This window comes from Eutrema salsugineum, unplaced genomic scaffold (genome assembly GCF_000478725.1).
Source record: "Eutrema salsugineum unplaced genomic scaffold, Eutsalg1_0 scaffold_5, whole genome shotgun sequence".
Lineage (NCBI taxonomy): Eukaryota > Viridiplantae > Streptophyta > Magnoliopsida > Brassicales > Brassicaceae > Eutrema > Eutrema salsugineum.
In genome coordinates, this window is record NW_006256612.1 from 5,724,167 (window position 1) to 5,737,593 (window position 13,427).

Below are 13,427 nucleotides of genomic sequence, written 5' to 3' on the forward strand. Positions count from 1 at the left end.
ATACTTCTGGATAAGCCATCAGCCGCTTTATTCTCAATACCTGGTTTATAAACTATGTCAAAGTCATAGCCCAATAATCGAGTTAGCCATTTCTGGTATTCCAATGTCACTTCTCTCTGCTCCAACAAAAACTTAAGACTCTTCTGATCAGTATGCACCACAAATTTGCGGCCCAGTAAGTAGTGCTTCCACTTCTGTATTGCCAAAACTATGGCCATTAGCTCTCTCTCATATATTGACTTCAATTGTTCTCTTGGTGTCAACCCACAACTGAAGTATGCAACAGGTTTCTGGTTCTGCATCAAGACGGCACCTAACCCGAATCCCGAAACATCTGTTTCGACCACAAAAACCTCAGAGAAATTCGGAAGTGCCAAAACAGGAGCTGTTACCATTGCTTGCTTAAGTTCATCAAATGCAACTTGAGCCTCTGGTGACCATTGAAAATTATCCTTTTTCAATAAGATTGTCAAAGGTCGAGCAAGGTTACCATATCCTTTGACAAACCTACGATAATAGCCAGTGAGCCCCAAAAAACCTCTGAGTTCTTTGACAGTGCGTGGTGAGGGCCATTTTTGCATCGCCTCTGTCTTACTCGGGTCTGTTGCCACTCCTTGTTGGGATATTATGCGCCCGAGATAATCCACTTCAGCTTGGGCAAACAAACACTTCTTTCTATTTGCAAATAACCGATACAAATTTATGCAGAAATACTCTGAAAAGGTCATTCATAAGGGATTGGAATGTTGCCGGTGCATTTGTTAGGCCAAAAGGCATGACCAGGAATTCATAATGACCATCGTGAGTTCTGAAAGCTGTTTTTTCTATATCTGTTTCTTTCATACGGATCTGGTGATAACCTGATCTTAAATCCAGCTTTGAAAACACTTCCGCTCCATGCAATTCATCCAAGAGTTCATCGATCATTGGAATAGGAAATTTGTCAGAAATGGTAGCTCGGTTTAATGCTCTATAGTCAACACAGAATCTCCAACTCGCATCTTTCTTTTTGACTAACAATACTGGACTAGAGTAAGGACTTACACTCTGCCTTATAGTTCCAGCATCGAGCACTTCGCGAACCATCCTTTCCATGACTTCCTTATGCATCTGCGGATATCTATATGGTCGGACATTGATCGGTCCTAGTCCATTATGTAGTGTAATGATGTGCTCTCGTCCTCTGATAGGTGGTAATCCCGTAGGTATTGCAAAGACCTCCTCAAACTCTTGCAACAGTTCTGTAATCACCGTAGGAATCACCTTTTCTTTGGATTCTGAGACTTGTTTACCTCCAAACTCCAGCATTACACCTTTGGATTTCACTGTTCTTTTGTTGTCCAACGTTCGCAAGGATAGTTTTTTTGTGTGTAAGTTGGTGTCTCCGTATAAAGTGACCCTTTCTCCTTTGTATTTGAAAGAAAATTCTTGTTTTCTCCAATCAACTTGGCAGGTCCCTAGGGTTTCCAACCATTGAACTCCCAATATAACATCCACATTACCCAACTCCAGAGAGATAAAGTCTGTTGTAAACTCGAGACTTGACATAGTGAATGGTATTGCTTTGCAAACGCCCATACCTTTCACTTGTAGTCCATTCCCCAACAAAATATCCAAAGTAGGACTGTCTGTTAGTTTCAGCTTTGCTTTAGCAACTGTCAATGGTGTGATGAAATTATGAGAAGCTCCGCTATCTAACATCACCACCACCGCCGAGTTCCCAATCATTCCATGTACCTTCGTCGTTTTAGGAGATTCAATTCCCAAGAAGGCATTGAACGACAGTTGCTTAAGCTCACCTTCGCATTTCTCTTCATCGTCACTCAGCTCAAACATATTCTCATCCAATACTTCTACTTCGAACCCGTTTAAAACTGTTAACACTTGTAGATCCTTCTTCTGACAAACTTTATCATGACCTTTAAACCACTTCGCATCACACTTAAAACATAATCCCAAGCTTCGTTTAAGGTCCAGTTCTGCATCCGTAAATTTCTGTCTGGGTCGTAATGTTTGCTTTATCAACTGATTTCCTTCTTTGTTTTCCGTATTCTCAATTGTTAGGGCCTTTGGCTTGAACGTATGAGTATACTGTGGCCTTGATGTTCCATATGATGTGGTGTTTCGTGTATACGACCCTGAGTAACGTTTTCTTTCATTCTCTTTCTTTGAAGCTTCACTCACCACTTTGCAAAATGTACTACTCTCCATCTTCAATACAGCTGCAATGTGATTTGCTAAGCCTTTTGGTTCCTTCATTTTGATCACTTCTTTCATTTCAGGAGATAGGCCATTATAGAAAATGTCTTCTAACCCTTTGTCATCAACCCCTGTCACTTGTGTTGACAGATCCTCAAATTCTGATATATAGTCGCGAATTGACCCAGTCTGCTTGATCGAGTATAACCGCTTGCCTGGTTCATCCTAGCAAATCTCACCAGTAATTTTCCCTTAAAATCACGCCAATCCCTGAATCCTTGTCTCTGTCTCGCCCACATAAACCATTTCCGAACTCTTCCCGTTAAAGAGAGTGCAATCAGATCCAATTTTGCTTCATCATCATAACGAGCAATCTCAAAGAAACTTTCAACATCCGCAAACCAAACATACGGAGATGAACCATCGAAGACTGGCATTTCGATTTTGCGTAACATACTATCTCGATTTGCTAGATCTGAATAACCAGGCCGATAACCTAACGGATTGTCATTCCGGTTCATTCCAGGAGAAAAATTTGGTACCTGATACGGATTTTGGGAAGATCCAGGAATTTCCACCGGTCGAACACCACCATTCGCTGCTGGTGGAAGCTTCGATTGTTGTTGTATCGCCGATAATATGGAATTGAGCTTATTATCCATTTCCTCGATTCTCGCTTCGGTTTCAGCTTTCGATGAACACAGACGCTTAAATCCTCCGTGAAGAAACTCCAGCTCCGATTTCATCGCCGATACTCCTCTATCGCCATCATCGCTACCATGTTCCGATTCGAACTCCATCTTTTTCGTAGGATCGATCTCGTCACGACGCACCAATTTGATAGAACTTTGATGTAATTCTATCGATAATCTCTCTTTCTCTGGATAATTGTTCAATACTGAAATATCTTTCCTCTCGTATATGTAACTGTATCAGTTACGCACTCATAACGTACGTAACAGAATACAAAGCTCATAACGCTCTTCTACATACAAAATACGATACCTCTACTCATACAATATTTTCTCTATTTATACTACTTTAATTGCTCTCCTTCTTCACGCACGTGCTCCACGCGCTGCTTCTATTTACCTCTTCACTCCTTCACTGTCTTCTCTCGTCTTGAGTATACATTGAAGGGCTTATCATAATGCCGAAGATTCCTAAACGCCTATTTATATCGCAATGTAATCTGATACGAAGGACGCATGCCGATGAGTGACCAATATAGCTTCAAGAGATGTCAAACCTGCTTAACGCCAAAAACGAAATATCCCCTGATCAAGACCTGGTTAAGGTAACTCTCCTTTACCTTTGGTAGTGTAAGACTACCTTAGAGAAGATAACGCACTATGCCAACTAGACTTATCCATGTCTGCATGATCGACCCGGCCGTGTAAGTCGTAAGCTGTGTTTACATATTAGGAGACCACAAAAAAACATAAATCAAACGAGTACAGATTCTTAAAATAACTAGTTTGCGTATAGTCATCTTCAAATTCACATGTCTAAATATTGTTAAAATTGACAGAAACGTTTAAATGATATATCTAGGTTAGTTTTCACCGGAAAACCTAAAAACCAACGGAATAAGTCGTAGAACTTTTTTTTTTGGGTATAGTTCAAGCCATTTTTTTCTTTTCTATGTTTTTCAATTAAATCATTTAATATTTTTTGTCGATCACAAGAAGAAAATTAAATATCTAGGCTTTTTTAGACAACTAGAGTCGGTGCCTTTCTTTATTCTCTAACATTTGTTCACGAGAGTCGGCCGGTGACTATAACAGATAAAATAAACTTGCTTCTTTTGTTTTGGTCTCTTCAGACACATTTGTAGAAGTAGTTTTTGTGAAATCATTACTAGAAGTATATCGCTTAGCGAAAATATTCAGTTACATATGTATGCAGTATACTAGTATGTACATACTTCAGTCTTTTGTTAGTTTTTTTTTTAGTTACACAGCGTTGGTTAGTGATAACAAGAGATATATGAACAAAATAATCCAAAGCTATTTGATATATTATTTAGCCTCTTCAAGACCCTTTATGTAAGTAAAAACATATTATCAAATCTCATTACTAATCATAAATGGATCAAAGCTGGTCTATCCTGGAATTACATCTTACTTTTTAATCAGGACGACCAACTTTGCTCCACTATCAAAACGGAAGCTTTCAAATAAACCAAAACCAAATGAGATTAAAAAACTAATTATCCACCTTCAACATTAGTTTCTTCCCCTTGTCTACCTCCAAATCCGGTAAATATACTCAATAGTCCTACGGTTTGTTAGGTAGACACGGCTAAGTTCCGCCACCAAAACCAGGTGGCGTTGGCCAAAAGCCATTACCAACACCGCATCCTCCATCTCCACCATCTCCGGTAACATAAGTCATGCATGATAATGGCACGAGACATAGCCCACGGCTTCTTAGATCCCTCGTCTCTTCCTCATCCCCTTCTTGTGGTAGTGAGCCCTAATTAATTAACAAATAAATAAATTTATGGACTTAAGAATGTAATCAGAGTGTTCTTATTTTCTTTGTAAACTAGTAATGTATCATAGGCTCTCCAAATATACCAGTTGGGAGGCTTTTCCTGGTCGATTCCTAGATGCTCTCATGTAGGGAACGCTTAGAGTCTGCCCATTTAAAAACCAGAAAAAAAAATCATCATTTGAGCTATAACAACTTTACTACTTTTTTTCTATATATATCTTTAAGATTATAAAATGATGACCACGAACATCAGCTTATATATATTAACATTTATCCAATTATCCATTAAAATTAAGATAAAGAAACGGAGAAAGGTACTTACTACGGAGTGCGCCAAAGAGGATATGATAAGATAAAAGACAAACTCTAACTAATCTCTTGCTTTAAAGGCAAGCTAAAAGCCTATGGAACTAAAAAATTAGTTTTCGAATATAATTATATGTGTAGCTCGCCCATACTTCCTAATCTTTATTCAGTATGTGTTAGATTTTCTTAATAGAGAATATACTAATTGTTATAAAAAGTTGAAAATAATTGACAAACGGGACGATGATCAAGAAGAATGTCTGGTAGTAACACGAAATTTAATATATTGCATATATATATATATAGAGGTATGGAAGTAACATGGAGTATCTATGTTTTATGTATTATAAAATATGTAGAGATGTATATGAATGTGTATGACACGCATGCATTGAAGTTAATTACCTCAATCTGGTTCTGTAGAAAATTGATGTATCCAATTGCCTCCATTAATACAGATGCTGTATCTGTCTGCACTTAAGCCTTTTAATCAGCTCAGCTAATTAATTTATCATCTACATTATAAGTACGAAAACAACTTTATCTACCTTGCAAAATTCTTGAGATTCAATACTTATCTTTTAAGTGGTACAAAAATAACTTCTTTTATTGTAATAAAATTTATTTTTCATATAAGTATCCTATTATGATTATACTTCGATGATCTATATCTATTAGTGACTGGTCTCACACATTTTTAAAGGTTATGAATCAAAGATCCAAATTTTTCTGGCTACCATATACTGCAACGAAAAAACTAAGACTTAAAAACTCATGGGTTTTATCCTCTTACTATGTGTTGTCTTGAAAGATTTTAAAGTTTGACTAATTCAATTGTTTCTCTTTTTTTTTTGCTAGAGCTATAAACGATTATACCTGCTTAGATCAAATATACGTTGACAAAAAGATGAAATATACTAATTATCTAAGGATTAATGAATACCATTAAGTGTGGAATAAATTTGGCTGGAATTAACTGTTGCTAATTACCTTCCCAAAGGGTGAAACCAACTGCTGCAGAGCTGCTATTCTGTCTCCTAACTTCTCTTTCCTCACCTATTATTTCAATTGCCCAACATATAATGATCACTAGAATGAACAATGATCACTAGAATGAACAATGATCACTAGAATGAACAATGATCAATCTCAAGTTCCACTTTCGTTTTAATTTAAAATGTCTTATTGTTTATACTGAACGGATTATCTCCGTATACTGAATTAACAGTAGAAATGTTACATTTTATATAAATGTTCTCCATCAGACACTTTACTTTTTTTTAAAAAAAAAAATTTTTAATAACTGATATATATATATATATTTTTTTTTTTGACAACTAACAACTGATATTTATCCAGGCTTTCTGTTCTTTCTTCAAGAAAAAAAAAGAAAACGATTAATAATTTAAGTGGCAAGTACTTAATGAAACAAAAAGTAGTAACCTTGAAGGGTGGGCAAGAGGAGCGTGATTCCACGCGCGGTTTCTTGGAAGCATTTTCTCCTGCCTTTGTTGCCATCAAGAAGTTTTGCCTCTTCCCTTCACTTGCTTGAGGTTCATTGCTGAACATTTCCGTCTTCAACACAAATCAAAAACCCTTTAGTAATCATATTATCTATAGATGGATAGATAATATCATTCTTCATAATGGCTATTCGTATAAAGAGAGATAGTAGTACGTAATAATACCCCCGACAATGAGAGAAAATATGCCAAGAAAAGAGATTCATAAAAAGACAATAAAACAAAGTAAGGAATAAAGAGAAAGGAAAAGAAAAGAGAGAACAAAGGTTGATGTTTCAGCTTAAAGAGAGCTGCTTACGAATTATGTTAAAAGGTTTTATAGCTCAAGCTTTGGCCCTCCAATCAAGAACCACAACATCAAAGAAAAAGATGAATCAAAAGAAGATGAAAAGTTTTTACGTATATATATATATATATATTACTATTCTATATATATATATATTACTATTCTATTTTTCTTACGTGTGTATATATTATTCAATATTTTTTTTTCTTTCAAAGCTTTATTACAAAGCTCCAATATGGTACAAAGGTCTCGCACGTTACACTAATCTGATTAATCTAGCCAGCCAAACTTCATGTTAAAAGTTTAACATAAGGTTTATAAAACCTATTCATATCTTTCATTATTTGAAGTGTTGAATAAAAGGTTCTGCGAATAATAATGAAAGTTATTACGTTGATGCATAAACAAAAATGAATACATATACAGAAGCCTAGCTAAGCTTTTAGACACTCTTTTATGACTGACATAAAATTATGTGAATAAAGCTGAAAGGTTACCATGCCGTAGTATAATACTAATTAATAATTTACTACATTCATAATTCAGAAATGAGGGCGAACCCAAGATTTTATGTATATATATATATATATATATATATATATATATATATTATGGTAGATATAGAGCCCTAAACGTAATGCTTTCAGATGCACTAACTTCACGAGATTCACCGTCGTACTAATCCTTCGAAGCCATGATTCACATTTATAAAATAAAAAAGCAAAAAGATGAATGAAATAGAAAGTAATGATTTAAATAAAATAAACTCACTTGATGAGTAGGGGAAGAAGAAGGGTGGTGAAGTGTTTGCTGCAGATGATGATGAAAAGGGAGGCCAAAAGGAGAAAAGCTTCCTCTACTCATCCCAAAATTACTAATCTCTTGAGAATTTAAAGGAGGAACTAAGACATTCCCTTCAAGCAACCTTCCATCTAAAACTTGCATGTTCATATCAAATGGTCTTGGGATGTTGCTCATGTCCATGCTCATCCCCCGTGACTCGCTCAAGCTCGATATGTTCACGCTTGGGTAAATCTGACTGAAACTGCCTCTATGAGACTGAGACGCAGGCAAAGAAGAAGAAGATGAGGAAGACGAAGAGGGGAGGCTGCTGGTATAATCTCCATTGATGGGGAACCCAGAAGATATAGTATTGAGAAGAAGCTTTTCTGTGTAGTCCTTGTGTTCATTGATTTTCAAATAGTTTGTGATCACTGGACTGTTTAACATGTCTGTGAACTTAGGCAAGCCTTCTTGATGGTCTGAGGTAGTTGATGAGGAAAGCTCTTCTTTGATCTTGTGAAGCCCTTCATGATGATGATAAGAAGATTGGTCATGAGGCCATTGTAAAGGAAAGTCTTGTTGTTGGATCAAGGAGTGATTGTGGATGTTAGAGAGACTCATACATTCACTTGTGTTGTTGTTGTTGCTGTTGTTATGATCTCTTCTGTTTAACATCTCAATGTTATATTTTTGACTCAATCTCTCACTATTCCTGCCACAAAACCACACAGATTTTTTTCTTCATTTTGCATCAATGTAAAATTCAGAGTACCATATATGAGTACTAGATACTAGACATATCTATCTATATATATATAATTGTTTGTTTTATAAAGTGGATGAATAATAGAAAATTATTATTTTATCAGCCACTTAAATTCTATCTTGTTTTCTTCCTCACTAACTTATCTTTCTCAAACAAGAAAAGAAGAAAAAAAAAGATTCCAAATTCTTCATGACATATTGATACCAGGAATATTCAAAACACCAAAATAACTGGAGATACACGTGTTAAATAGATATATATGATCACTATGTGCGAAACAATATATATACATATGATGCTAGAGGACAGAGAGTGTGACTTACAATGAAATACCTCCTGGGTTCCATTGATGGGCAGAGGAAGCTACATAGCAAGAAGGGTCAGAATTATTATCTAAGGAGGAAGAAGAAGAAGAAGACCCCACAAGTTGTAACTGATCTTGACGAAGCTGATGCATATTAGCAGAGTCCATATGTATGATGTTATATATACTTAATATACCTGTTTTCTGTATCTGGGGATATCTATATATATGTTTGTGTGAAAAGAATTAAAGATGAAAAAGAAAAGATGATTTTTTGAAGAGTTTCTCTTGAAAATCCCAAGGTATTTATAATAAGATGAAGTAATTAATTAAAATTGTTGCTGTATATGTGTGCCCTCTTGAAGCTCTCTATTCCTTTCAAAAGCACATCACATAACATTACCTTAGCTTTTTTGGAGCTTGACACATATTTTCTCTCTCTCTCTCTCGCTCTCGCTCTCTCTCTCTTCTATTTGAAGTACCTATATTCTGAAAAGCAATAAAACCTTCAAAAGAAAGGAGGGGAAGAATCATTCAATAATACAAGAACAAAAAATTATATTAATAACATATATGTATATATAGATGTGTATATGTATGTGATATTCTCTCACTCATGGACTCTCTTTCTAGAGTATATGACCTACTTTTTTATTTTACGGTATATGCAAATAAATAAATAGATATATATATATATATATATATAATATTGTATAATTAATCTATTGTAGCTTTTTGGCTCTTTCTCTCTCTGCAATTAGAGGGAGATGATTATAGTTCCTGAAAGCCATGATTAGTGTCCCAAGCTCCTGCCTTCGATCCCAAGGCTTTGCAACAGTTGTCTCAGACGAGAAATGATGACATCCATCCATCTCTGTCTACTCTCAATATCACCCTTTAATTTCCTTATTTATCTCTCTCTCCTTATACATCAGTAAACATGAATTTAAATTACGAAAAGTTATATGTATATTGTACATGCATATATAACGTACGTATGTGTATACATATTGCTTTTTGTAATTTAAATTCATGTTTGTTATCAGTAACATGCGTATGTGTTAAAGGAATATATATAAATATACTTTGTATATATAATATATGTATTGTGATCGATAAGCACATTGCGTTTGTAATAGAATTAGTTTTATGTTTGGGATGAGTACATGTGTATATGTACTTAAGATAACGGAAATCATGTGGATCAAGTTATGTTGAGCCCAAACCCACTCTTTAATTTAAGTTAGAGTTCTAACTTAACATTGTGCATTTCACATGCGTTAAATGCAAATACGTATCCATAAATCCAATTTCGTTATTCCAACCTCAGTAAAGCCAAGACTAGATGTAATAATGGTTTAGGGAGGGGAAGCACGGGGATGTAGTTGTAATTTGGATTGGACATTTTAGAACATCGAAAAAATTATAGTTTTTTGGATTTGTTGATTTTCGTAAAAAAATGCCAAAAGCAAAATAGAAACGATTTATCGACTGTTGATGTTGATGCTAATTAACAAAGATTTAGAAACGTATTTACATTTTAATGCAACTCTTTTGCAATTCCATCGTTAATTAGCGATAATAAATAAAAAATCCATTGCTGATATTCTCTTTCCTTTTGCATTTTTTGTTTATTTGTAGTGATATGATTTGTGACTAAAAAGTTCGACCAAATAAAGACACGTACGGCATATAGATTAAACTTGTTGATAATTGAAAATTGGCCGCAAAACTTAAAATATAATCATATACTGTAATTTAGTAACAAAGTTTGTGTATTCTGGTTGCAACTCAGTTATAAAGCCAACAAGGCAAGTAGGCAACAACGAAACTCAGTTTGTGCTACCAGAGATGGAAATGATGATCTCCAAGGCTTTTTTACTTTTTATTTTTATTTTCAAGTGGAATAATTAATTGTAGTAGCAGGAACCACCACTAAGGTGCTCAAGTACGAAAAAAAAAACAAAAACCCAAATTAAATTTACAAAGGACTTACATAACATAAAATCAGTCATCACTCACTGTCATGATGACGTCAAGTCCTCCAAAAGTTCAGTAAATCTCGTCATAATGTTTCAACCGGAGCACCGAGTGAAACATTACGAAGGTCGAGAAGTCGACGGACGGACGGAATATATGACCACACACGCAGTGGCAGAGCCACATATTGTGAGATAGGATCATTCGTCTCCAATGATTTTAAAAAATTGGTGTAATTTATTAAAGTTTAATATCAATTCCTCATTTCTAAGATCATATATATTCCTATTTGCCCCAATCAAAAAAATTTCTGGCACCGTCACTATACACGGGCCTTATGGTGTTACAAATATCAGAAGTCGCCATTCCTACTTCTAGATCGATCGGACTGGTCTTTTGAGAAACATTTTATGTCTATTCGTCTATTGTTCATTTGTTTCGTCAGATTGACCTTTCTTCATCCGAATTGGCAAAAAAATTTCAGCGGTTGGTCCAAAATGCTTCAAAATTCAAACAAAAAGCTGTCTCAAGTGGCTAACTTCTTGTATTCAAAGTTCAGTTTGATGCCTTTCAAAGAATGTCAAATTTATAATGCTTATGTTCGATCATGCATTTCCAATTGTCCTTCTCCAATCCAAATAATTTGCTTTCCTTCACAACAACCTAAAATTTGTAAAGACCCGATATATAACTAAAAGACTCTCAAAACATTGACTCAATACAAAAAAAAAAAACTCAAATAAATGTTTACAACCGATTAAATTGCAACATTGTAGTTCTATGAACTGTGTCGTACGTGCAATGTGTTTTGTTATGATTGGTTCCAAACGAAAATGGGCCATGTTATGATGTTGTGAGTGGCCCCACCTTCTCAAAAGAGAAACTAACTCTATATACATATATGCGAGTAAGAGAATAGGGAGGAGCTTTGCCAATCTGAATTCTGAATGGAACATATATAGTTTTGAAAATTTAATATAATCGGCATGTACATATTAAGAACTTACTATCAATAGTCATTACCATTTATGGCCGAGACATTTATGCACGAGATGATGATTTGGCAAAGTGATTTTCGATTATTATTAGCGTAGAAGTCTAGAAGAGGCCGCGAATTTTTACAAGCTGTTACAAGAATGATGTCATGCAAAGTAACTGGCTGTAATTGGATTGAAAAGATGATGTGTATAGATTGGCCTTTTTTTTGTCGAATTAAATGTTTTCAAAAGAGAGGTTTGTTGAAGCTTGGATCCGCTATGTGACCCGATCGATGAATGTGCAACATGTATTTATTAAAGAAGCTCGTTAAGATATTCTTTATTTATCTAGAGTTTATGTTCTTCTATATTGAAATCACTGTCCCTGTTGTCTCATTATAAGTGAGCGAGATAACATAAAATGTAGAAAAACTTGTAAACACTCTCAAAGTAAAATAAACGTAACTCTCACGTTGAAAATAAAACACTATAAATCGTTTTTTTTTCCTTTTATCCTATTAATGAAGATCAGATTCAGGATCCAAATACTAACAATAACAGCTCTTTGTACAAATAAATTATGTATTATATAGTGACTCAAAAGTCCAATAAGTTAAGAATATGAGTATTGTACTATTGATAAAGCTGTCACCAATTCGATCGCATCTAAAAAGGAATGTTTAATTAATTAACTAATTCATCGTGTGGGAAACAACTAATTTAATCGATCAATCAGTTAGTTTATTAGTTCACTTTATTAATTCCATTATATGAAATAAAATGAAAAACTAGATAAAACAGATGAAAAAGAGAGCAGCAAGACTCGCATCAGAAGAAAGGGACGTTGGAGAATGTGATGAGATCAGAACGAGTATGGGAAAACTTTGTTTTCACTTTTTTGTGTTTCTTTGATTCTCTTTAGTTTATATTTACTTGCACGCTCACAAGTTTTTTTTTTTGTCTTTCTTTTCTAATGCTTAAGCAATTAAGCTATTCCAATATCTACTTGCGTCAACAAAAAGTTATTGTGATGTCTATTTGTATATGATGGTCCTTGGAGTCATTATGGTCGAGCCTGAAATACTAACTGAGACGATTTAATTTGCAGATTATAGAAATTTAGGTTATAAACTCAACTCTACTTTTTCAAAGCGACTTCAGAAATACTCATGTTTTTAATATCATATGTTCAAACCTTTTAAAGACTTTAACTAAGAATTTTTACATTGCTTATCAAAAACAGGTAAAGCTTTAGATGTAGTTTTGTTTTCATTAAAGATGTAATTCAAATAGAGAGAGTTGGTTTGATAAGCTAAAAAACTTCTATAATTTGAAAATTCATCCATGTTTTTAATTTTTTGAAAACTAAAGTCTTACTTAAGTAATAAGACAATAATTACTTATGTAATAAATATCCATCCTGGACCTTTATAAAAGTTGGGATTTTACACAGATGAAATCAATACTTAAAATTACACAAGAACAGCTTGACGTTAGAAAGAAGAGAGTGTTACATGGAAGTTTTCAAATGCACAACAGGATCAACATGTGTCGCCGTCTCCAGATGCACAACCCGACCTCTACGGCGAATAAGGAACGAGAAATTTGTATATCTACCAGATAAGTTGAATCGAACCAATGCAACTAAAAAAAAAAAGAAAAAAGAACCAATGGAACTAGCTACTTCCGACTCTGAACTAGCTACTTGCTATAAAATCTCACATTTTTTCCACAACAAGGGAACATAGAATTCTTATGAAAAACGCCGATTATATTCCCTTGTAAACACTTGCAATTTGCTTTC

The 13,427-nt window shown here is 34.5% G+C and overlaps 1 protein-coding gene across 2 annotated transcripts; it reads right to left on the reverse strand.

The window, feature by feature from the left end:
- Nucleotides 1-4,233: 4,233 nt before the first annotated feature.
- Nucleotides 4,234-9,182, reverse strand: LOC18992300 (transcription factor bHLH110). 2 transcript variants are annotated; one of them, XM_024152840.1, is made up of 8 exons: nt 9,070-9,182; nt 8,686-8,725; nt 7,585-8,308; nt 6,448-6,579; nt 5,995-6,060; nt 5,410-5,475; nt 4,782-4,841; nt 4,234-4,677 (listed from the first exon to the last, which is right to left on the reverse strand). In XM_024152840.1, the coding sequence occupies exons 3-8, from the start codon at nt 8,269-8,271 to the stop codon at nt 4,504-4,506; spliced, it is 1,185 nt and encodes a 394-aa protein (XP_024008608.1). In that variant the 5' UTR covers nt 8,272-8,308; nt 8,686-8,725; nt 9,070-9,182; the 3' UTR covers nt 4,234-4,503. The 2 variants fall into 2 exon arrangements, with proteins under 2 accessions (XP_024008608.1, XP_006415743.1); XM_006415680.2 differs by having other exon boundaries at nt 8,686-9,150.
- Between the last annotated feature and the right edge of the window lie 4,245 nt (nt 9,183-13,427).